The 27,168-nt window shown below is 34.5% G+C and overlaps 2 protein-coding genes across 2 annotated transcripts in view; one reads left to right on the forward strand and one right to left on the reverse strand.

Annotated features, from left to right (window-relative positions):
• The window catches only part of LOC145668406 (protein sneaky-like), a 127,365-nt gene extending 125,512 nt beyond the window's left edge, over positions 1–1,853 (forward strand). The window contains exon 15 of the mRNA XM_081736208.1: positions 508–1,853. Coding sequence (XP_081592334.1) covers positions 508–774 — 267 coding nt within the window. The 3' untranslated portion in view covers positions 775–1,853. The remainder of the gene's footprint in view (positions 1–507) is intronic.
• A 4,209-nt stretch (positions 1,854–6,062) lies between these two features.
• LOC145668407 (WD repeat-containing protein 76-like) overlaps positions 6,063–27,168 on the reverse strand; it is a 78,824-nt gene continuing 57,718 nt past the window's right edge. Inside the window, exons 9-13 of the mRNA XM_081736210.1 lie at positions 24,866–25,004; positions 19,436–19,626; positions 16,323–16,441; positions 13,775–13,936; positions 6,063–7,096 (exon numbers count right to left, since the gene is read on the reverse strand). Of these exons, the coding sequence (XP_081592336.1) occupies positions 13,790–13,936; positions 16,323–16,441; positions 19,436–19,626; positions 24,866–25,004 (596 nt within the window). The 3' untranslated portion in view covers positions 6,063–7,096; positions 13,775–13,789. The remainder of the gene's footprint in view (positions 7,097–13,774; positions 13,937–16,322; positions 16,442–19,435; positions 19,627–24,865; positions 25,005–27,168) is intronic.

Consider the following 27,168-nt stretch of genomic DNA (forward strand, 5'->3'; position numbering starts at 1 on the left):
ATGTGCGCTCTACACTTTTTATCTCAAACTGCTTCCAGAAACAGAAATAAGTTACTCGTCAAGTTTTATTGTACATTCTACGTCGTGTACTACATTTATTGTTTTCAGGAACAATGATGTTACATCACAGAATCTTCTGAGGTGTTGAGATAAGGCCTCTTAAGGAGTGTTTTCGCAAATAGTCGCTGATTATTATTATTTTAATATACGTCTTTCAGTTTTAATAAGTTACAATACGGTGCTCGTCTTGTAATGTCATTAATAAAACTGAATTATGGCTTGTAATGTCATTAATAAAACTGAATTATATTTAAGTTTCAACAATTTACTATTACGCTATAAATAAAACATACAATTTTACTGCTTTCCTCTTATACTATGATAACTGAATTTTCGTGGAATAGCGTCCCAAGTAATCAGCAAACAATAGTTCATGGTTAAAAATGATAATTAGAAAACTTCATACGAAGTTAGTATAGAAATATTTATAAATACTACTTCTTTCAGGAGCAAATTGGTTGGATGTTTTATCTCCGTAGCAAATACCCGAATGCTTGTAGGTGTGTAAAATATTTTCGAAGTGGTAAATATAAGTGCTTAATTTGTGAAGAACTCGAACGAAAGGATTTTCATGTCTGTGAAAATAGTTGGTGTCACTTCAGATATTGTGACGAGTGTTGGAGAGACATTGGTGGCAAATGTTACGTGTGTACTATAGAGGAAGAGACAGACAATGAAGAAGAAATAGAAAGTGAAGAAAATGTCTTATCATAACCAATCTACATTTAGTTAATACCTTAATTTAATACTTAAATGTATATGTTTCAATTCTTACAATTAAATACAAGTTGGTACTTTTATATTCATAGCTCACTTATTCACTGGTTCACGACTATCACTGAATTACAAGATAAATCAACTTTTCTTATTAGACTGTGAAAATGTCATTACGTCCCTACGTGGAACAGTTATATGAGCCGAATGTTCCTTCCGTTACAAAGTTTTAACCACTTGCTATTGTCAACAGAAGGCACAAGAAAACAGACATGCTCTTTCCTTGAATAATGTTGTTCATATGTCTTGATTTTCAAGGAAAAAAGTTGGTTTTGTTTGTGCGCTAACCAAAACTGCACAATATGGAGGCTAACTGATGTACAAAATAGTATTGATAAAGCTTTTTTCTAGTATCTGCTCAGATCAAAATACATATTGCATCACACTGCTGTACCGTTAATATGCGATGATAAACAATGTCATTGGTAAACCTCGAGTACGAAAGCAATATAGAAGGTTACCGAGAGGTATCCAAGGGTAGACAACAACATTCTCTGACGGTGCAATACACAGCATGTCTCCTGATAAAGTTAGACAATACTCCCTTCGGACAATTGGACTCAAATTGTAATCTGCGTTTGGAGTTACTTCCAAGTGTTTAGATTTACCTCATATTTGTCGTCCACGATCAAAGATAGCTGATCGGAATTGCTACGTAGAATCTTATTTCCCATGAAGCTCATATTTCATGCAGCAGAGATGTACACTGATCTAGTTGAAGTCACTAGAACGTCTGTGACTATGTAAACCTTTAAAATTACTTTCATACCCCTTTCTCGTTGGCAATGCGCATCCTGACGCCACTGTAATGTCCGACACAGATGGGTGAAAGTATATACAACATGTACCCTAAATGTATAGTACCGTCTCCCTTCGCTGACGATATAAGATCGGTACCTCACACCGAATAACGACATGAAGTGTGGAGAGAGCTTAGAAATGACACACGCCTGTCATAGCTTGCTGCGAGGTTACAGCAGGAGGACGCATCTATTATAATGTTGAGTGGTATCACCTCTGATCATTCTAACATCATTATTCCTAACATCCTAAAGGAAGAAATTTATCGGGACACTATTCTCCCACTTGTCGACCTACACGCCAGCAACTTCTTCCTCCTACAGGACAACTTTCTGGATGAATCGTGTGCACCTGCTCAACGGTTACCTCCAGCAGATAAGAATTTGTCAAATGGCTGCTGGACCAACGTCTCTCGATTCCGTAAAGCTTGCAAACTAGGATTATTGCCAGAGGTGTGACTCATTACGGAGAGTATACGATGTGCTTTGGCTGTGAGATGTACCACATTGCTTCTCCTATGAGAAATAGCCTAATTTTATGTCTTTTTAATCTTATTTCCATATTTAGGTCTTATTTTGGGTTGTGACAACTTACATCATATTAACTGATCTCCAGTGGGATAGAACAAAAATTTAGTTTCATAATCATTCAGTTTCATGAATCATCATCTCCTTTAGCCTAAAGTGCATAACCGTCGGACGTTATTATATATATATATATATATATATATATATATATATATATATATATATATATGAGTGTATTTGCTTACTTGATGCTTAACGATCCTTTCAAAATCTAAGTAATGTGCAATATGTTATATACAGTTTTGGGATCCGAATCATGTACTACCACCAGAAATAGAATCTGATATTTTGCACCTAAGGTGGAAAGTTCGTACTTGGCCAGAAGGCTGAGAAATTGTGCTGCTAAAGAGCCATAATTCAAAATGTTGAAATAAAGTTGCAAGTTGAAAAACTTAAAGCATGTCCTAAACAACCTTTACCATTATTAAGTGTATTTCCATCAATTAGTTCCTCAATGTTCACGCATTTTTTCAACAGCAGCGGAGGCTGCATGAGACGTCGACCTATAGCTGAATCCAAAAACATGAAATCCTGCTGGAAACAATTGTCCATACTACAGGTAAGAGAGCAAACTATTCATCCATCATGAACTAGATAAATGAAGCTAATATTACAATACAATAATTAGTTTTCTTGTATTCTTTCAACCACACTCTGTTTGATGTTTGAGAGCTGGATTGCTCCGTTATGGGTTTCCGTGATTTTTTAACACTTTCTTAGAAACTGAAATGGAAGTAGAATCTAAAAATATTTGAAAAAAAAAAAAAAAAAAAAAAAAACTGTAGTTACCCGAACTGCATTCAGTTTCATGGAAGTTTTCCAGAGTTTTTGTGAACGTTTCACATGGAAAACTCACTGTAAAGACGTTTTCAGCTTCTATAACACTTCACAAGCAAAAACGTTCTTACAGTGAGGACTCCATCTGAAATATGTTGAATAAATGATGAAAGTTTCTCCATAAAAAAAAAAAAATCTACTGCAGAACGAGAAAAACAACTTTTCTTACAATATACACTATCGCTCGAAGTTTTTCGAACTCCCCAGATTTTTATAAGCATTTACTGTGATCCTATTATTTTGGTACGATGCATCAGATGTACTCGTTCTAAAAGCATAGAATTTGACGGCAGTTGAATCGAGGTCTGAGAGGTACTGCAGATGACATGTCGAATTTTAATTTTTAGAAGTGAAACCAAAAAAAGACAATTTCATATAGTTTGTTGATATGCTGGCTTTAAAGAGCTAAAAACGCTATTCTTTGAAAAATGTTTACAACGGTCAATATATATATTTCTCTGCTCAATTGTTGTTCAGTGGAAGCGTATATGTAATGCTCATCGTTACTATTTCAACGAGCAACAATGCAGCATAGAAAACCATGGTAAACACTTTTCAAAGTACGGTATTTTTGGCCTTTTAAACGTTAGCATACCAACAACCTATAAAGAACTGCAAAATTTGGAAAATTACTTTCTCTTTCAAATTTTTATCACTGCACTGACCCTCTATGTCTACACTTTCCAGACAAAACTAATATTATCTTGCCTCACCCTCCACACTTCTGTTTATACTATGCAATATCTATATTATATTGTCTGTTTTAGTTTGAATTTTAAGTATTATAATTCGACATATCATCTGCAATACCTCTCAGACCTCGATTCAACTGTCGTCAAATTCTATGCTTTAGGCAGGTGTGCATCTGATGCAAGACGGTAAAGTTATCGTACCAAAATAATAGGATCACAGTAAATGCTTACAAAAGCCCGGGGCGTTCGAAAACTTTTGAGCGGTAGTGTATGTGAAATTTGAAATCCATGATACATTTAATTGAAACTTTTATCCGCCATCTAGAAAGAGTTATATTCTTTAAAAATACGTCTTTTCTTCAATAGTTTTGATTTATTACTAACAACTAACAAATACTGTTGGTAACATTGATTAATACGATTACAGTTGACTGGATTCCCACTTATTCCTTGAATTTTCCAGGTGTCCCAGGTCACAATTTACAAATTTCCTAATATATATATAATATACGAAAAGCAATTATATTTTCCTCGAGCACGGGGTTCCTCATCTACTATACATAAATACATTTATATATAGTGTGTCCGTAGATAGAGGTTTTAAGAACAAAGTAATTCCCTCTACCAAATAGCCGGGCATAGCAAAATAGAAATGGATTCAGAGAAGTAAAAATTCGTGCTTCAAATTCCCTTACTTTTTTTTGCTTTCCATGAAATTCCCTTACTCTTTCAGGATTATTTACGAGTAAGCTGAATTCCCTGATTCTCCCCTCTTTCCAGACTTCCCAGGTCAGTAGGAACCCTGCTAGAGCTTCGTCGTGGATTTTATGATTAACGCTCCTTCGGTAGGATGGAGGGTTTGATTCCAGCTAGACCTCATGTTGTCGAATCCCATGTTAAGTTGTAAGTGTATGTCTCACATGTCCTGACTTCAGTGTTGAAAGGGACGTTAAAGTTCAATCCAACAGTTATAATTTTATTTTCATGAGCTTTTCAAAAATGACTAAATTTTGCAAGGATTTCTAAAAAGATCCTTCCTTACTATAATCTTATTCTTTTAAGTCTTACGTGTCTGTTTCTTATTTGCATGCTACAAACAACGTATTGTGCTTAACTACTTCAACTCTGAAGGACACAAGTATAATGTCACTTAGACAAAATGTTTTTTAACCACAAAATGGCTAAAAGTAAATATCATCCTTGTCACGGACGGGCTAACCGGCCTGGTGCGCCCTTCTCTTTACGACTCCCCCTCAATATTTAACAACTTCAATACAATGAATAGATTTTCCTGAAATATTTGTTTTTCTGGAATAATACACCAAATTATTCCTGTCAATCTTCGTTGGTAATGACTTTTCAAGGCGCGTGTGAGGTTGGCTAACCTTAAGCTATAGCTATATTGACGGGGTACCGCTGTTCTCTATAATCAAACAACTAAAACTCAGGTAGATTAAATAGTAGATCCACCATTAGCTTTTTTTTATTTTATTTTTTATTATTATTATTATTATTTTTTTTTTTAATGATTGCCCTCGCCTATTTCCTATAGTGACCTCCTGGTGGGATTTGGTTAGCTCAAACTGTCAATCATTCCAAATTAATGGAATAGGATTTTGGCATTGCTTCAAGAAATATCAACAGTTTCTCAGGTGAACGATTATGGAACACTCAGTATTGCAGAAAATACAGGCAGGAAAGAGAATGAGTCTACAAGAACATGGTTAGTATACTGCAATCTTTTTGTTAAATTCTGACAGACAGGACGAGGGTAAACATTGATAAACACGGTAACAAGGAAATCATTGCATCCAGAGACATGTCAACACGAGATAAAAGGATAGTTAAGACAGGAACAACCTTCCTTTAAAAAGACTAAAGAAATGCACTCCAAACTGTACAATTTATATTGAACATAACATTTACGGAAACGCAATTTGTGTTTTGCTCATTATCTTACGAACGCTTAACTTTAGATTTGTATTCCTCGATGTTATTGAACGATTGACTGGTAGGATAGCAGGGTTGTATTTAATATTTTAGACTTCCTTGGCCATTAAAAAAAAAAAAAAAAAAAAAAAAAAACTATTGATGTAATTAATAATTTAAACTAGAGAAGTGAATAACCAATATTTACGTGGAAGTGGAAAAAAATAATTAATAAATTAATAATAATATATTAACATAAATAATATATTTCTTCGAACAAATTCTGCTCCGAGAAAATTTGCCGCCCTGGGACATAGTCCATGTTGACCCATGTGTAAATACAGGATATCACTCAATTGCACAAATCCATATGGTTGATGCATTTTTATTAAACCTATGATTTACACACATGAAACTGGATATTTATGGAACCTCTCTGGCATAATGAAATACTAATGTCATTGACTTTCATCATCTCATTCCAGTGGTAATATCTGAAATCCAAACAATTGTACGTATATTAGAAAATGTACCTGTGATTAGTCAGTGTTTCGAGGTCACTCTTTCCTGTGTATCTTCTTCCTGAATGTAACCCATATTCAATTGGTAATATAATAATATGAAGTCTTGAATTTGGTTTAACGTTCCACGATAATGTCATGCATAATAAAAAATGGGTAAATGTAAGAGAATATTGAAAGAATTAGTGACATGAAGGCAATATGAAGACACGAAAAAAAAAAAAAAAAAAAAAAAAAACGCACATGTTCACTATAAGCTCACACTGCTTGAGATCGAACTAGGAAACCTTCGCATCAGAGGTAAGCACCTTATTACTGAGGCATGGTGTTTTATGAAACTAGAACAATAACAATTCTTATACGAAACGACCTTATTTGTTTGATGAGACAAAAAAAAAAAAAAAAAAAAAAAAAAAAAAAAAAAAAAAAAAAAGATTTGTTAATATTTGAGACATTTTTAGGAATATTCTGCAATGTTAATAAGAGATAGTAACATTTATCAAAATGATATTGCTTTACATGAAAACAAACTAATTACAAAAGTCATATTTACAACGAAAAATACAATTAAAAAAGTATAAAAATGATTACTGAGTCTACACAACTATTTAAAATAAACGACTGCTGAAAATAATTAAAAAAAAAAAAAAACACTGGCATTTTACTTTCATTCTTACACTGTTTAAAACTATACAGCAGTTTGATTTTCCTTCTTGAAAACAAACAAAAAAGGCCACAGAATCCATTGACAATAGACTCTTAACAGTTTGTATAAAACTACACTCATTTTTTTCTTCTCACTGTTTACTCAAGTAAGTTCATAACAACTATATGCACGCCAATAAAACGTTGGAACAAAATATAGTTCATTAGCATCACCTGGTTTGTACCGTATCTGAAAGAAAAAAAGAAATTAGACGTTTAACTCTTAGGTAACGATTACATTTTTTTGTTATTTCATTGATTACGCTGTTATAGGTTCTAGTGTAACTGCACCAAAATGATAAATGACACCTCATTTTCTTGTAACGGAACAGGCTTTTAAGTGCTGGTTTCTGTTAATCGCTTTCCAAGAGTAACCAGTAAAATTTACAAGTAACATATGCGTCACGGTAAGAAGAAATCAAACAACAATAAACAATTTGTTACTTAACAGTGTATATTTTTCATAGACAGTAGAGTTACATCAAATCAATGCCAGCAAAATCGAAACTATCAACTACTTCAGCGTTTCCCAACCTTTTTCAACTTGTGGCACACTATGCGTGTAACTTGAATTCTCGCGGCACACTCATAGATTTTCTTATATTTAAATATAAAATACCATGGTATCTTTTTCTGTGATTACTGATCTCACAGAGAAGAAAGCTCGATCACTGGTTTTCCACCATGGTAAATCATTATGCTTATTTTTCATTCTAATTTAAAAATAGAAAACAATTGCAATGAAATATTAGACTTAGGTTTTTAAAAATACGCTTTCTTTTTCGAAAACTGCATCCAAACTTTCACTAACAAGGAAGACCACTAAATAACGAACGAACAAACAAACCTCTTTTACTTTTGAAACACAAATGTAGGTAACTCCTATGCATGTTTTGTCGAAAGGATTGGATATTTTAAAATTTGAAGTTACGAAATAGTCTGCTACAATAAAGAAACAATAGTAGTTATAACTTCATGACAATGATTCCCTTTTCAATATTAAAAATGTACAGAAAAGTAACGCGGTATGAAACTTAAAATTATAGATTCATATTAGAGGTTCATAATAATGTAAAATACAAATATACGTTTTCCCCTATGTCCTGCAATTTAATTGCTATAGAATTAATAATTTTGTTTCGATTTACTCGCGGCACACCAGCGGCCCATTCACGGCACACCAGTGTGCCGCGGCATACCGGTTGGGAAACGCTGAATTACTTCATTGGTAGGGACGAAACTTTTCCGTTAATGCGATATGTGTGAAACGAAAAAAAGCGTATATGTTTCACGAAACCTCAAAATTTACGTTTCAGAGCCAGAAATTATTTATATTCATTCGCCAGAAAGTGCGAATGAAAACGAAAAAGTGGAATTTTTGTTAATCATTGTTAATAATAACTTAAAAAAAAAAAAAAAAAAAAACGCATTTCCAATATTATTTAACTTTAAAAACGTTGCATTTACGAAAAAGCTCTGCGAGTGATTTGATCCAGAAACTGTTTCACTTCATAAAGAGGTAGACATCAACAAAACTGAACTGTTGTTTAAATTCTTGACTGTGTTTTGTCTTGAAAATGTTCATGATCTGTTGGTTGCTTACGTGAATTTAAAAGTAAGATTACTGAAATTCTCAACAGGGACGATACAGAAGTTGACTCTGTATCACTGTTAAACAGTTTAAAAGTTAACCACAGATCTTTTGCTGTCAGCTCGTTACATTCGATATGGTTGCCAGTCTCAAGTGTTGATGCTGAGAGATTCTTTTCCAAGTATAATATGATTGTTACTGACAGGAGAACAAACTTAAAAGAAGAATTGGTAATATCTCGCTGCATGTTATCCTTTAACTAAGGATGACGTTAGCCGAAGTGTTTAAAATTTTTGCATTAATTTCTATATTTCAGTGAATACACTAGTTAGAATGTGCACCTAATCAACGTATATCCTAATTTTTGTATTAGATATACACCTTACTACCAAAAATGTACTGTTTACAAGTTCCATAATTTTTTTTTTTAAAAAAAGTGCAACATTAAAAAAAAAATAAATGTGAAAATTGTGATAATTAACCTACAAAATATCAAAATAGTTGCGAAAAAGTTTCGTCTCTATAGATTGGCAACGAATAGTATTCTTCTTCTGACCCCTTCTAGTTGTGGCAGACACTTTTAATTTTAGGCATAACACCATACAACCTTTGGACTGATGTCCACACAGTTTGAAGAATTTACATTTATTTCTTCTCTTTTGTTGATCAGTAAAAAGTGTAGCCTGAATACACTGGACGAATGAACGAATGAATGAAAACAACAGCTGTGAGCAGTGGTACAATATTTAATGAAGAAACGTCTCACCCCCAAAGACATCCATGCTGATATGGTGGGAATTCTTAGAAACTCTTATTCCTCATATGACGTAGTGTCGTGAAACAACGGCGCTGTGAATTTAAATGTAGTCGACAGACTTGTAAAGATAAGCATGGGAATGATTCATCTGCAACTGTCACCACGCCAGAAATGAAGACACCATTTTGCATGACTTCACAGATATGCGATATCATTTTGGCAGACTGGTGAGTGACCATCCGTTACATAGCAGAGACATATGACATTTTAACTGGCAGTGTGCATTCAATTTTCATGAACATTTATTAATGAAAAAGGTCACTACATGGTAGGTCCCGCGAGTTCTAATGGTCGACCAAAAGAAGACACATTGTGTGAGAAGTCGGAATCTGTTATGGATAATCAAAGCTGACAAACTTTTTTTTTTTTTTTTTTTTTTTTTTTTTTTTACGAAGATTTGGATGAAACGTGGATTCATTACTTCGATCCCGAATCATGCCAAAGCTTGCAGTGGGAATAATCCCACTCTCTCCACCTAAGAAATCCAATATCTAACCATTTAAGAGAAAAGTGATGGAATCTGTTTTTGGAATGCACAGGGAATTACTTTGATTGATTATCTCGAACCGGGAAAGATAATCACAGATGTTTATTTTGCAACCCTAATTGACAAATTACGTACTGTCATCAAAGACAAACGCCGTGGGATGTTGGGCCATGGTACTGTTCCATTGCGATAATGCACTCACCAACACTACCCAAGTTGTGGTGGATGCAGTTCAAGAATCAAGGCTCGAATTTGTCCCCCATGCCTATATTCGCAGTGATTTTAAGGTTATTGACTCTGTGAATAATTCGCTACACGACCAACCAAAAGGTTTTTTTTTTTTTTTTTTTTTTTTTTTTTTTTTTTTTTTTTTTTAAGGACTGAAGCACTTGAAGGCCGCTTGGAAAAGTATGTTAATGTTGCAGGGGACTATGTGAAAAGTAAAAGTGGTTTGATTTTTCTGCGGGGGTTCCTTTTATGTCAGGATGTGACTACAATTATATACAGTGGTAATGCTGTCCAATCATATCTACTAAAAAGGTATTATATCTTTTGACGAAGCAAATACACCAATCAAGAACGAAAAGGAAATTTGAATATTGGTGAACTTTTTCACTCTTTACTACATAAGAAACGAGTGAAAGACTAGGTGGTAATATTGGGAAGTATATCATCAATATTCATGACAGAAGTATTCACTTCAAGAAATGACATGTTGTCATCAGCATTGCGAACAATGACCTCATATCGTAACTTCTATTGCAAGGAACTCTTAGACTTCCCCTACTCCTTTCTGCAAGGTAAGCAGAGACCACGAAAATTTAAGATACGCCGATATGAGACATGATTTTTTCGTTCAATGCACAAAATCAATCAGTCTGTATCAAGGCTCTTCACCGAAATAACACGAATTTATTTATTTATTTATTATTGCTGCCTATTACAGGATTTTATCCCAGTTACAACAGGCTTACAAAATTAATATTACATCCACAAATGAACAATAGAAGAAAAAATAAAAAGAAGAAAAAAATAAATAAAAATATCCACAAGAAAACATCAGAACATATAATGGCAAGATGCTAAATGCATAGAGAGAGAGCAAGATGTGAATAAAATACCAGAAAGAGAAGATACACAAACTATCAAATCACATACGACCAAAAAAAAAAAAAAAAAAAAAAAAAAATAGAAAATACATTAGAAGACTGATAAAATAATTTTTATGAGCACAGGATCAGTGAAATACTTCTAAAGTAGATTTATAAAGCCATCTTTTAGTAAAGGAGCGTAACAAAATCCATAAACCAACTTATCAGAGCAATTTTTAATATATACAATATTGTTACTAAGCAAATTCAAAATAGTAACAATAGAAGAATTGTTCAAATATTGAAGACTTACATTATAATCATATTACAATTAAATTGACTTACATAATAAGTAGATATAGAAATATCAATACTATAAATAATCTAAACGTGGTAACATTTTTATAAGCGATCTTATGTAGGCAACACATGGCATAGCAAAATCAATTTCAATGTTATTTTGTATTAAACTGTTAAATAATCTACACATACTTATCAAAGGTGTATTCAAATGTGCAATGGTTTTGGATCTTTTACAAATAAATGGTAATCTTGTTCTCAAACAGTTATGTGTAATATTAAAATTTAATAAATGCAGACACTCAGGACTATCAACAATTCCATTTACTAACTTAAAAAGAAATATTAGTTGAAAATACCTTCGTCTAGCAGATAATGTTCCAACATCAAATAAACTTAGAAGAGTTGCATACGATATTTTATTTTCATAAGAGTTTACTCTATAGGTTTTGTAATATAAGTATCTCAGAAACTTATTCTGAATCCGTTCAATTTTTGCAATGTACTGCTTATAATACGGAGTCCAAACTATACTTGCATACTCAAGTTTGCTTCGTACTAGAAAATTGAATAGCATAATAATGACATATGGATTATTAAAATCTCTAGTACTTCTTATCACAAAACCCAGAGATTTGAAAGCTTCATTGACAATCTTTTCTATATGAGCGATAAAACATAATTTAGTATTTACAATGACACCCAAATCATTTACTTCCTGAACTCTATTAAGAATAGTGTTTGTTAGGGTATAATTGTAATGTACAGGGTTTCTATTTTTAGAAAATGTGATTACATTACATTTATTTATATTAAAATGTAACTTATTTTCAACACTCCATAAATAGCAGTTATTCAAATCACTCTGAAGTTTTAGAACATCGTCAAGTTCTCTTATTTCCTTGTACAATTTCATGTCATCCGCATATAATAAACAGTGTGAATGTTTAAGTACAGATGGTAAATCATTAACAAATAGTAGAAAGAAGAGAGGTCCAAGATTAGAGCCTTGTGGTATACCCGAATTAACATAAAACAATGGAGAACTGTGATTGTTATACACAACATATTGTTTTCGACCATTTAAGTAGGAAGAAATTAATGATAATAGTTGCTTTGAAAAGCCATAATTAGATAATTTTGCAAGTAATACAGCATGATCTAGCTTATCAAAGGCCTTTGCAAAATCTGTATAAATTACATCCACAGAAAAACCATTATTAAGGGAATCCGCAATAGACTGTATAAATAGAAATAAATTGGTAACGGTCGATCTCCGTGGATAAAATCCATGTTGAAAATTAGATATGTAAGGTTTAACATGTTGAAATATTCTATTATAAAGAATATGCTCAAATATTTTAGCTACTGTGGAAATTAGAGATATTGGTCTATAATTTTCAATACTCTTGGCATCTCCTTTCTTAAGTATTGGACGAATTTTACTAATCTTCCAGATTTCTGGAAATATTGAAGTTGTTAATATCAGGTTATAAATGTAATTTAATGGTTTTATTAAAAGTTCTCCACATCCTTTTAATAAATAAGTTGGCAATAGATCGGGCCCACTTGATTTAGAAGATTTTAACTTTTTAATAGCCTCTTTAAGTTCACATTCAGAAATGGAATTCACCGTCAGACAATACGGTATGATTGACTTGGTATGGGGGATAATATCGTAATCAGAAGGATGAGGAGAATAAACTTGGTCTATTTGTGGTACAAGCGAAGATATGTTCGAAGTGAGGCTCGATGCCTTATTATTCATGGAAATGAAAACAATTGAAATATTGTCTGTAAAATAGTAAGACATAAGCTCGCGGAAAATGGGGATCGTGATGTTAAATGAGAATGTGTGGTATTCGATTTTACTTTTTGCGAACTTTACGGTCGACTTCCCAGCATATACAACTCCCACAACAGCAATGAATCCCTTTGGGAAAGTAGCCCTACAGCAGCAAATACTCTAGGTCCCTTTGCACCGTTATCGGTGTAGGTAATTACTAATGACCAATGACCCATACTTGACGGTCAGATAGGTAAATGTATGCCTCATCTAGTGTTAACTACATACTTCTAGTTCTTCCCTACTGGTAACGTATAGCTTCTGCCATTTGGTCTTTCGTTCAGGTTGGAGATAGTGTACGGGCACTGCAGCCTCTGATGTTGATGGACGGTTCATTAGAGCTTCCTTGCGGGTATTTTTTCTGGGTAAATGTTTCCCCAGGAGTCTCTGTTGGTTGTAACATATCAGAACAGTTTCTTTGATAATACGGTAAAATAGCAGTCTTGATACTTTTTCAAATTCTGTTATAGGTGAACTTCGGCTGGAAAAGTACTATGATCCACTCTTTCTAACAGCAATTTAGTTTTACCATCAATGCACTGCACGGACTTGACTCCGGATCCTGCAAGAGGCAGCAGCTGAATAATAAGCAACATGCAATATTTGACCTGCAAATGGCAGTAGTGCATCGAACTTGTTCGCTTGAATCCAGAACAAATATATGTATAATGCGTATCTACCACACTGGGTATATATGGAATAAGTTTAGAAAACATATATATGTATATAAACTTACCTTAAACTATTGTGTCTATTTAAAAACATGAACTCTGCCACTGCTGTTTCCTCCAACAACTATTGGTAATGTAGGATGAAACTTACAAATAGAACACACGGAAGCTAAATCCTCCCCTTTCAGTGCGTGAACTATTTGGCCATGAATTCCATATATTTCAATCTAAAAAATAATGTAGCTTTATATAAGTAAAGGTGATTACAATTATTTTTAAAGTTACTTACTTAAACAAGCAATTTAAGAAACTATGTCAATATTAAGATGGTGTACAATATGTACGAAAGACTAAAAAAATACTATAAATGCTCGATATGTTCATCCTTGGTGTTTCTGCACATATTAATTCTTTAATGAACTTCATTTCATACACATATACGCACTGAAAAATTAAGTTATCACAACTATCAGGTATCATAGTCCTTACTCGATAGTTTGCGAACTTACATACAACACACACATTTACGAAAGGGAAGAAATTCTGTATTAAAATATACTACCGAACAGTAAGAAAACCGCCAAGTGTGTAAAAATGTCAATGAAAAATCTGATGGTCTGCACATCATTGTTAAATAGCAAGTCAAATCACGCAGTGATAAATAAATCCTCAAAGCCATTTTGTTCATAACTGTTTCCACATGCTAAATTGTAATGGAGGCCAGATTTTGATATTCTCGTTTATTCTTCCGTTGTTTGCAAAATTGTAAGAGAACAGTAAATCATGTGACACTTTCAACGCCATTTGCTGGACAAATCTTCGCTAACTATTGTATCACATATTTAAAATATATGTATCGTATTTCAATCGTTATAACAAAAATTAAGGGAAAATAAAACTGCAATGGATCATTTGATACACAGAAGTACAACCTATTGTACTAACATTCCGTATTTATTTTCATTTACCATTCTAGGGTATGAGAATTGTTGCTAAAATAGAAATAATCTAAATATTGTCCTGCATTTACGGCAACTGGATAAGTAAATTTGCTGTCTGTATGCACGTACATAGTGATCTTGTGAATTATCTTCGAAGGCGACGTGCGCAACTTATGTGAAATAATAATAATAATGTTATATATAATTTAGTCCAGAATAGGAATGTGTAACATCTCTGTGAACTACGAACAGTAGTACACAAAAATTCAATAGGAAACTCCAGATTCACGAAATCTACTACTAAACTTTGTCCACATGAAATCAATGAATATATTTTATTTTATATACTGCATATACATATAGTTAGCAAACTAATGGAAGCACCCACGCTTCGCAACATATTTTTTGAGTTAGTAACAATGAACATTCATGAACCGCAACTTTTGTATTAAGTGTTCTCTTGGGTAATAGTGAGTGCTACGTGAGACGGTGTAATATTGGTTTAGGTATATGTAGAAAAGACTAGACATTGGAAGACAAAATAAGGATGCACTGTTAGAGCGAAATAGCAAGCATGTTAGGTATATAAAGAACAAACGTTTTGAAGATGATGACATCATAAAGAACTTGTAGTAAGAATCAACAGGGAAGAAGAATAGTGGATGAAATTCAAGCCTAAGGCCGGCCGCACACTGACCAGAGGACAGGACAGTCGAGCCGAGGTGTAATACTGTGAACAATGCAATAAAGCCTCGTACCAGATATTCATTCGAGTACGTGCTAGACAAAGGCCTTTCCAATGATGTAATTGAAACATACGGTCAAGCAGTCAGGGTTCCCTCTGTATCCTATCCTGCCTCCCAGCTAATATTACTGGGTGAGTAATTCGTTATACACCAGGCTCGCTAATCCGGCCATTTCTTGCAAAGAGGGGTGCTAGATTAACGAAAATGCCGAATTATTGGGAGTGTCTGAAACTGAATTTAAGACATACAGTACTAGACTTTACTAAATATAAGGTTACACACATAACCACAGAAAAATAGAGAATGCTTGAGATGGTATGTGGATTATCATTCACAATGAAGCATGTCCCAAATTTTCAGTTGAAGCAATGGAGATGGTAGATGGCGGCATGCATTATCACGCAAGCGCTTTACAAGCAACAATAAACGGTAGCCACAATAGTACTTTATGTATTTTTACGCTACCACAGTATAAACAAATACAATCATTGTTGCAAACGTTATGCGGCAGACACGAGATGTTGGGATCGGATTACTAAGAGGACGGATTACTAAGGGCCGGATTAGCAAGAATTTACTGTATTATAATGTGTTCCATCTATTTGACAAAGAATTACGAATTATTCGTATAGCCCTTCCTGCTAGTCTAGTGGCTATCATGTGCACTTTTGGTGCACGTGACACCGGGTTCGATTCCCATGGGAAAACACAAAAACTTGAACGCATTATGGTGGTTCAGATTCCACCTTAAAGTGTAGGTCCACGTTTCATATAGCCTCGCTGCTGAAAAGGTAACTAAATTTCGATAAAAACACAAACAAATTATTCATATGTTTTAAATTTGTTATAGTGAAAGATCATTTAGACACTAATTCATCTAGTGTGTTCAACCAGAGAAAAATCTAAACAAACATGATTATGCTTACCTGTCTCGGTCTTTCCATGCTCCCTACTACAAATACATCTTCTCTATTTGGATGCCACGTAGCTTTAAATGTGGTTAACCATCGACCTGTTTGGTTGTAATGCTTTATGCTCGTCACAACTGAAAATTAATATTATTACTTAATTTTTAACAACTGTTTTGATATAATAGTTGTCAACGTTAAAAAAAAAAAAAAAAATCTTGCACCACTAAACAGACTTAATCTATCACTAGAAGCATCATCTACATAGATTGGATAAAAAGTAGTGGCAACATTGTTCTCACGTCAGAAGGCTGTGAGTTCCGTAGCCGATCAGGGAATGTGAGGAGATGAAGTATGGCAAGTGGTAACGACTGTGTTATTCAGTCAAAAGCAGCACTGTCGTAAAGTAGAAGAAGAAAGTACAAGCAACATAACAACGTTTCGGAAAGGTGAACAACGTGTGTGGATCACGATTGAAGTGGCAGGCGCAGTGCACAATGTTTCCAGGGATTTCGTAACGACCTTTCCTCCAAAATGAAGTAACCACTTCGCGAGAAGCATTACAATACAAGGGAAGTCATCATCCGTGCGGAACATCGACAAAGATTGACGCGTGCAGTATACCACTCAGTCCCATGAAAGACGAAGAAGGTGGAAAGCGGTTTCGTGCAAGCAGCCTGACCCAGAATGTTTGTCATGTAGCTCGCGGCTGACAGGCTGTGGGAGGTGCTGCTTCAGTTCTTCCGTCACTTGTACAGCAGTCGCACAACGGTTCTAATATTTAGCGGGATCTGTAATTGTTCCCTTTTGCCAAAACATTTTTGCCGTAAATTTTATGCGCCATCATCTTGAACAATCCCTTATGACATACCCAATACACTTGCCATTTTCACCAAGATCGCGCCACATGATAGGGTGCCAACAATTTGCCATCTTTGGAATTTAGAAAGTGTAACGGAAACGTTAAAAAAAAAAAATTATAGTAAAGGACAGATGACAATTAGAGACATTGAATTTTCAGTGATTTACTGTAGATTCAGGTTTCCTTGTGTGACTGAAAAAGAGTCCTGTATTTTGCTGCCATCTATTGGAGTTATCATAAGAAAATGCAAGCGATTACGCGGTGTACTTTAACATAGGTGATTGACACATTAACATAAAATTTCTTAGTGCAAATTTGTCGAAGTTAAATAATGTAAAATGTGAAGTTTAAGTGATAGTTTTGTGTAAACCGGTTTGTACAGTTGTGCTATGGAGAATAAGAACATGACCGTATGTAGAATATTTAGATTTAAGATAATTACTTTATTTTGTATTTTTGTTGTTTTGTTTAATTGCTTCTATTTGAGACTGGGTTTATTCCACGTATGATCGGATTCTTATTGCCCATACGTAACCAGGCGGTTATATTGAAAATTATTGGAATAATTTTATTGTTTTGTACTAACTTATTCCAAATTATATAAAATATGTAACACCAAGTGAAACGAACCACTTTGCGCGACGTCAAAACCGTTATTATACTGCATTAAGAAATCAAATGCACCCTTTCGATTTTCATATTTATGTTGTTATATTTATGTTTATCTGTTGCATTTACTCAGTTATTTTGTTGCAATAAATTTTTACAGTATCGAAAGGAGATTTTATATCTAGTACCTGGTTTGAGCAATACGTTACTGCCAAGACTTATTAACCTAACCACTAGTCCTCTAGTGCTGTTTGCACCGAGAGACCCTATTACAAGAGGTCATCAATTTTCATTATCAACGTCTGTCCAATTCACTGTACACTGCCATTCTACTCCTCCTCATATAATACAGAGTTTGCCCTAATATACCACTATCAACAGCCTAGCGTTGCGGTCGCCGTCTGACCGTTACCAGCCCAAACATCCGATGTTTCCAACTTCAAGTGTGTACAATTAGTTGATAAGATCTGTACATACAGACGAAGAACTTATTTCATTCATGACTGCTCTACAGTACTAATTTGTAAATATTCGTAATAATTGAAACTTCAGCGCAAAAACTACTTTTATGCAATGTGCTCTTTACATTAATTACTAGCATTTACATATAATTAACAGCAAATAGTAAATCTGTAAATAAGAGATGTTATATACCATAAGGAGAATATATCTCCTGTGTTTTTATAAAAAAATAAGCTCTTGCATAATACTTTAGACTGCTCATAAGTATGTGCTCTACTCCCAAAATATTCCACAATAGTTGAAACACTTCAAACAGGTTACTTTACACAATAATTGTACACAGATATTTATGTAAACAAATAAACTCTACTGTGTCTTTTGGGCTATATATGTATGTATATGACCCGGTCTGATTTTCGGGGAATCATACGTATTACTTCCATATATTACTGTATTACTTATGAAAGCTCATTACTTAAGCCATGAAGCTCAGTCAAAACAGGATTCAATTTTGTGTGAATTATTGAGTGCTGACCGATGCGACTCACCCTACACGTAATACTATACATATACAGTATATATATTAGTTTCAAAATTATCTGTTAATTGGAAAATGTTTTATAAAAACAACTCTAAATCATAATTAAATTTTCTAATAAAAACATTACTAATTCTTTTTAAATTAATTACTACAATAAAAAAAAATCACTAAAAATAACATGCTATTTTCTAAGTCTCTAAAAGGAACAACTATAAATCAATACTGATAAAATAACGAAGTTTGTACAACATGTGAGCATTAAGAAAACAATTCAGGACAATGGTATTTATTGTAGTTTCGCATTATGATTATATTGTTGACAGTTTTAGAGGAAATAATTGCTGAATGTTTTATATTAGCAGTACAAGAAAGGAAAGAAAAATATTAAAGTGAAGTATTTCGTTATACATGAAACAAAAAATGTCCAAGTGGAGGTTCTGAAAAGGAAGTGGCCATCTTAAATTTAGAAATGTACAGGATCTCAGATGAGAACTATATGCTACACTGCACGTTCGAAATTACTTGTTTTAACTTCTGTTGAGAGATTGGATTTGTTTATCCTTATATGTATGATGATCTAAGCCTACACCGTGACCTGAGGAATATATAAATGCCTCTTGATTTCTTTCAATTCATAGAATGAAATCTGATACTTACCTGGTGGAGTTCTAACAGCCAAGTTGGATGTGTCATATATTCTTAACTTATCGTCCATACACGTTGTAAGAACGTAACTTCCTGTTACAGGTGAAAATAACGCATTACACAAACTCTTCGAATGAGGCATTGAAGCAACTGATTTGGATCCATTCTGCTTCATACTCCTCTGGTCCCAGATGTCTACACGCCTTTAAGAAAAAAAGACAAAAAATCTTTAATTCTACAATATTAAGAGCGTTTAACTGGAAAAAATGTCCATCGATATATCATATTGAGCTGAACAAAATTGATATGTGTGTTAAACCTCATGCGCTGTTTTTGAGAAAATAAAAAAAGAAAAATTCTTAATGAACCTAAAACTTGACGCAGCACTACGAGGACCATATCACTGAGGTGAAACTGAAACAAACTCATTGACTCCTTCCTCATTATGGGCACTACAACGCAATCAATCAATCAAGGCTTACCGTGCGCAGGATACCAACTCTCCTTGAGCTCTTAAATCAACGTCATCCAGCTTCAAAGCTGATGACGGTTGGTGATGCCCTGTGATTGGCTGAGGGCCGTTGGAGAATCGTGCACTCAGTTCATCTGTTTTATTTTCAGTAGTAAGAATATACAGAACACGGTAATTACAAAAATTGTACAATATATGGGCTATGGAGTACAGATAAGATGCTCGACACGTCTTTCGAGAAAGACAGTATACAACTCCAAGGTTGTCACAAAACCCAGTTGGTTGACTGTCAGCGTACAATAGAATGGCGAGAGTATGACACCGAGAAATTCCATAACAAAGATGGGAAACTTTAAGTTCCAGGAAAAGTAAAAGAGCGCCCGATCATCGGCATCTGTTGATGCAATTGTGTAAGAGGTAGCGTTAACATATATATAGTAAATGAGTATCCTGGACTGCGTCAAACAAGGTCAGACTGGGAAGACACCGACACAAACTGCATTACAAACGAAGGTAGAAAAGTTGTTTTAAAGAACAATGTGGGTAATAGGATACGTAAGTGTGGTTACCGGAGTGATTCATACAATATACCCTGTCAGAACTTGCCTGACATGTTTCGAAACACGTAACAGAGGCCAAGGGTAAGATTTTATAATTTCAAGATATGCAGGTAACACTGACATACAATTAGGTCCAAAATCTATGTTAATATTACCTAAAAAAAAAAGTCAAAGTTCTCGTAGGTGTCAGAATACTTCTTGACTTTTATCTTCAGATGAAGACTTCGTAGAATATCGATGATGTGCTCTAGTCTATCAGGAGTTCCTAACAGCAAAATGTCGTCGCAGTACGACAGGAACTCGACGTTCTTTGGAAGTTTGAGCTTAATCGCAAGCTGCATGAAGACAGAGCTGAGAGACCATCTCATAGGAAGTCGGTAAAAACGAAATAAACTACCAGCTAGACGGATTTCAAAGAACTTCCTGGTACAATGTGCAAGCTTTACGTGGCACAGCCCCTGGGAGAAGTCTATCTTGACCATGAAGTCATCTGGAGAAGCTTTGAGAGCTGCATCGGCAACTCTGGGTAAAGTGATGTGGGAAGACTGCTTGTAAAGATATGTCCAAGCAATCAAAAGAAAATGCGGAAGTCATCGTTTCCTTTCGGTACACAAAATATTGGAAAGCAATTGTTCACCAATCACGAGAAACTACTTCAATGGTACCAGCACTAGTCATTGTCTGACCTATGGGGTCATAGTGAAGTTGAGCACGACGTAGCTCCATACGGGCATTGGAAGAAGGTGTTGAGTAATCTGGAAGGCACAACATAGATCACCAGAAATATCAAACACTAGATTGTTAGGTGTAATACAAGGAACACGATAAAAAGCAATTTGTGTTTCACTTGGAATATCTTCTTCACTATCACTAGACACTGAAGCCTGTCACTATCACTAGATTCATTACGTTGGTCATCCTGTTCAGAAACTTCACTTAAGTCTTGGAAGAGACGACGCCAAAATGCCATCAGGAGGGAGATCTTGGAAAGATTCCATTATGCTTAACTGATGTTGAACATTAACACTGCGTTGACCAGCTGGGTACAAGAGAAGTAGCCGTGGGTACCTTGCTGGCTATTAGATATTTCGGGCTCAAGGTTGAGTTTTACAATGACATCAGCCAGAGGATCAAATGGCTGTATGGGAGGCTGTGGCCGTAGATCAACATCGTCCTGGATTCGGCGGTGCGCCAGGAATGGGAAGTGGAGCCCAAAAGTCTATTATATCAGGATCTGGAAGAGGTTGAAGCCTTGCCACTATTCTTCGTCTTCTTCCCGCTTGTTTTTTAGCTCGCCTGGGAGGCCGGTTGACAAAAAAGAGGTTTCGGATGATGGACTGCAAGTCCCGGAACCGGAACGTGATTGGAATTGGCTGCTGTCGTGCACCAGTCATATTAATGGCGACAAGAAGCAATCTGACTCGTTCCAAATAAAAGTTTTTGTCCTCTGAGGATAAATCCTCAACAAAGAGGTGGAGTATAACAAACTCGCGAGCCTCTGCGTAGTCTTGCTTGCTGAGGGTATTGATGTTCAACCGAGATTGCAAAAAATCAATCGATGCAGCAAGGTCAAATGACTAATTGGTAGGGACGTAAAGTTTTCGTTTTAACGATAGAAAATATATGATAGAAGGCCGTTTTTGTTGTTTTTAAATCGCGAAATAACGCGAATTTGGTACTTTTTCAAAATAACATCGAAATGCACTGCATAAAGCGATAGATTCGCGAATTCGTCGTTGGCTGGTAATACTAATAAAATAACACAAGTTTCCTTTGCAACAAAATGTGATTCACAGAAGAGTATCAGTCCTATTATTTTTAGACAGGTTGGTTAGTGAAAGTTCGCCCTGCCAGCTTCCAACGTTGATTCTGAAAGATATTTTTCAAAATACAACTCCGTAGTTACGGTTAAGGAGGCAAAACCTTAAAGAAGAACATACAGAAATATTGTCAATTATGTCCTTTGTAAAATAAGAAATATTGAAAAAACTATAAATTCGCCATTATATGAAAATATGTGTTGACAATGATATGAACTGCATTTTAAATAAGTATATTGTGAATCGATTTTTTTGAAGTGAAGAAAATGTTAAGAAACACTGCAGTGTGCTTTTTAGTCGATATATGTAATCAAACCATACATTAAATAAATCCAAATTTAGGTGGGATATCGAGCCTTTTTTTCTCAGATGGTAAGTTCAAAAATATAATTTATTCTTTTAAATTTAAGATGTCAAAATTTAAAACTATTCGTTTAATTTTAAAATTATACTTTAATTTAATTAGCTTTCACAGACCACCTCCTCTTTGTTTACAATATAAGTTACTTGTTTTTTAAAACCATTACAGAATAATACAAACAACCCCTATTTGATTGTATTAAATCGCGAAAAATAACACCTATTTCAGGGATAAAATAAAACGAAAACTCCAAGTCCCTACTAATTGGGCGTAGCCGAAGTAGCAGATTGTTGCCCTTGTCTTTCCAGGCGGGCGACTACTTGAGCCAAGGCACGAACACCACCAATGAGCTGCAGAACTGGGTCAACAGAATCACTCAAGATCGAGAGAGGTTGAAGCTATGGGCAGCACAGCGGGATAACGACGGAAAGAGCCGCTGCCGCAGGACAGATGGGGACGCACTGGCAACAGGACGCTGCAAATTAACAAGCCATGGACAAAGTTGTCGGCGAGGCAGACTGTTGCACAAGGACTGTTTCACGGACCACAGTGTGTGGATACGAATGTCTGTGCAGGGTACTTCTACACACGCACAGCAATGGAGAAGCTTCGTAGAAAGACTAGTTGCTGGGCTGCTTAAAGACTCCAAGCTGAAGAGTTTTGAATCAAATCAAGGCTTACAGCGCGCAGGGTACAAACTCTCATCGGGATCATAATAGTCAAGAGTTGCATGATGAGGCACTTGTCAAGCCAACAGAACACAATATGGTTAATAAGATATAGCTAGAGGTCTGAGCAGATATAAAAAATTGCATCCGCAACCGTACAACACATCCACAGATAATGAGATAACAAATATATAAAGACTGTTTCTACTCTGACAATTAGGATTTCAAAAATAGTTGTTCCAACTATAATGACTGTCAATTCCTCTTTTATTGTTGCGTGAATCCTATGATACAATATCAATAAGATTCAAGCTAAACATAAATTATCTCCTATTGTAAGTCAAATACGCTAAATAAGCTCTAATAAAACTCATGCAAACAAAAATACGAAATTAATGGTTACAAGAAAATTGTCAAGCTAGTAAAACCATATCTGTCGATTAATTTTTCTTTGTTTCTCCTAACTCATAAGACATAACTGTCTTTGTTCACAATGCAAAGGTAAAACGGAAATGAAAGACAATCCAGAAAGAAAGAAAAAAAAATGAGCTACTTCATATAAACTGCTATAAAACCTGATTATACTTATTATAGTGTTTATTATAAGGTTTAAAAATCAATTTTGTTCTGAGGTTATTTGTTCCAAAAATGTAACCACACTTTATTATAAAATACCAATAGTTAATAGTCTTTAAAGAAGAACGATCACTAAAATTCCTGTCTTTTCACGAATATTCTAAAACGTTAAATAATTCGGATACCTGTGGAAAAATCCGCATCCACGCAGACCTCTAAATATAGCCTAAAATTATCTTAAATTTTAAATTTCTATTTAACTAAATACTTTCCAAAGCGAAGACATATATCAGTCGGTAGATCAAACCGAACTAACAAGCTTGAGGCTAAATTTTCTAGGTTACTTTCCGAGAAAATTGAATAGAACGAATTTTTGTAGCTTGAACATTCTGCTGTCATTCTTGCTAACAAAAATTGACAGTTTTTTATTTTGCTGATAGAAATTGTTATTTATTTATGTACTACGTGTAGCAAGATACCCTGTTATTTACCAGACTGATCAAACGGTGACATACCCATACTCTCTGTAAGAATTTGGCTTCTCAATTATATTAGGTCTGGTGCAGGATGAAGCAAAGCAGTTCACAAACCGAATTTTAGCAACAGTAGACATTTGACGAAAGCTATATATGTACGGAAGTTTCGCTTTGTTCACCAGTCTTGACTATGAAAAAAATAACTATCTCCAGCTAGTTTTGTTGCCAAAAAGCGGTATTTGAGCTATAGGGTTTGTTCGGAAAGTAATGACACTGGAAAAAAAAATCAAATTGATACAAGTTGCGGTGGTCAGTCCCATTTCTTTCAGAACAAACCCTGTATGTAGTGGCAAAAATTTCCTTGAAATGTGAATACTGTCAACTATGATTGATTATATTTTAAAGCTTGCTAGAGCCAAAAATCACCTACACTGGATGTAATTAATATATACAAATGCCATTAAAAGCTACTACGAATGGCACAAAATAAAAACAAAGCACGCACTTACCCTAATGATGATGAAGTCACAATATATTGAGGTTGCAAAGGGTGCTGAGATACTGATCTAACTGAACGCGGATAGATCTGGTAAGTATTTTCTAATTTTTTGTCACTTCTAAGATCCACTCTTAATAATCTACCAGTTCCTGAAATAAATAACGAAGTATTGAATATAAGTAACGCTATGCTCTACATTTAGCGAACTTAAAGAGCACACTTGTTAGTCATAGCTTCCATCAAAAATAGGTTACAAATCACATTACTTAACGACAAATAGGAGTCAATCAGTTAAGCATATAGAAGTTATATATGATAAATCGAAAAAATACTGATTTTATGTCACACTGACTCCTTTATAGACGGGAATTCAATGCCTGTAAATCATTTATATAAGTTCACCCACAAACAGTTAACATTTCTTTCTTTATTGTTTTGCACTTTGATTAAAAAGGAGGTTAATGAAAATAATGGAAAAATCAACATCTTATTGTCGTAATATTTGCAATGAAGAATTACACGGATGGTATTTATACTTATTCCTGCTAGTTAAAAACTGAGAACCTAACTCTACGCCTTAAGGAACATCAAGATTAATCCCCGGAGAAACCCTCTCTTTCTCCAGTGGATTCAATCCTGTGCAAATCTTATGCAGTCAGAAATATCATTACCCACTTCTCTTAGATCTTGCTTTATATTAGTCTTTCGCTTGTTTCTTGGCATACTCGAAGGTCACTGTTTCAGAGCCTGTTCGCTTAAGACGGCAGGTATCGACAATCTTCAAAATTTCAACCTAATTGTTCACATTTCCTAGTGCATAGATACTGTGGGTTTTGAGCCAGTTAACTTTCAAAAACTCTCAATTTGTGTTCATCCATATGAGTTAACATCCAGCTTTCCCATTCATATAGTACAACTCAAAGTTCCATTTTTATACATCTCAGGCTTTCCAATGCTCCTATATTTTCCATTTTTCCTATATATTTCCTTCCTATAAACTCCTGTATTTCCTACATTTTAACGAAACCCCCTATACTTTTGTGGCATTGCTACTTCTATTTGTGAAAATGACGTAATGAAATAAGATGTGGGTGGTTGGAGGCCCTTTTGTCTACCCAGTAGGGTGGTTGAATGGCTTTCGTGTTTCATCTTCTGTGTTTCGTCCTTTCCTGCTTATTGTCTAAAGATAATTACACCAAACAATACACAGTTAGCGCAAAAAGTATTCATACACCTACAAAAAGGAACAAAAATAACGTAAAAGGGGGTTTCTCAGAGAACAAACACATTTTAGGAAGTGATCGATCCCATCTTGCACACGAGAGTATAAAGGCTCTGAGGACTATAAAGGACAGCATTAGAATGTATGGAAGAAAAGTTGAGAACCTACCTGTTACAAAGCAATTAATAGATACTATGCAGAACGCCTGGAGAAGTATAGAGATTACTTAGAAGAGTGCAGATCCAAAGAGCCCGCAATGACAGAGATTTCCAGAGAAGAAAGTGCGTTAAGAAATGCGAACCAAGAAGCTATATCAAAGAAAGTTTAAAAGAGTGAATCGTCTGAAGAAATTAAATGAAATGAACGAAACATTACAGAAGGAAATGGAAGTAGGTACTAGACTGATGAAAGATTATCTTCTGCGTACCAAAAGAGGACATGGCTGACGTTAGTATTGCCCAGGCAATGATCCAGACCGCATCCTTGAAGATGGCAAATAAGCATATTCAGGCACTGAAGAAAATGAAAGTGTAATTGACACTTTTACAGTTGTATATATTTCCTCAGATGCATTGTGTGTAATTGTGTATTTAGATACTTAACAAATCAACTCTGTATTACGTGTTTTGTGATTTTCTTATGAATTATGTATTTGAAAGAAAGAAAAAAAGAAGAAAAAAAAACGAATTTAACATTGAAATGATAGAATTTTGCAAGTGATGAAATTATTCACATCTTGGAGACGTATACTTACAAACACTGATTTTCTGATTCATATCCTGTTTACACTTTCCTTATAGTTGTTACTTAGTACTAGTGAGCTACGTACGAAAACACTAAGAAACTCGTATAAAATTTTGCAACGAGATAATATTCATTTAGTTATATTTAGAGTAGAATGTATATTCATATAACAATTATTTTTTTTTAACCTATTGAATAATTGAAATGTTCCTTTTTCATAGCTTCACGAAACCTCCTATATTTTTTCGTCGTGATTTTTTTCATTAGTATTGGAAAGCCTGACATCTTCACGTCTATTTTATATACAAAGTGCGTCCATAAAGACACTTTTTTTCTTTTAATTTAAA

Source organism: Thermobia domestica, chromosome 13 (assembly GCF_964235325.1).
Source record: "Thermobia domestica chromosome 13, izTheDome1.hap1.1, whole genome shotgun sequence".
Taxonomy (NCBI): Eukaryota; Metazoa; Arthropoda; class Insecta; order Zygentoma; family Lepismatidae; genus Thermobia; species Thermobia domestica.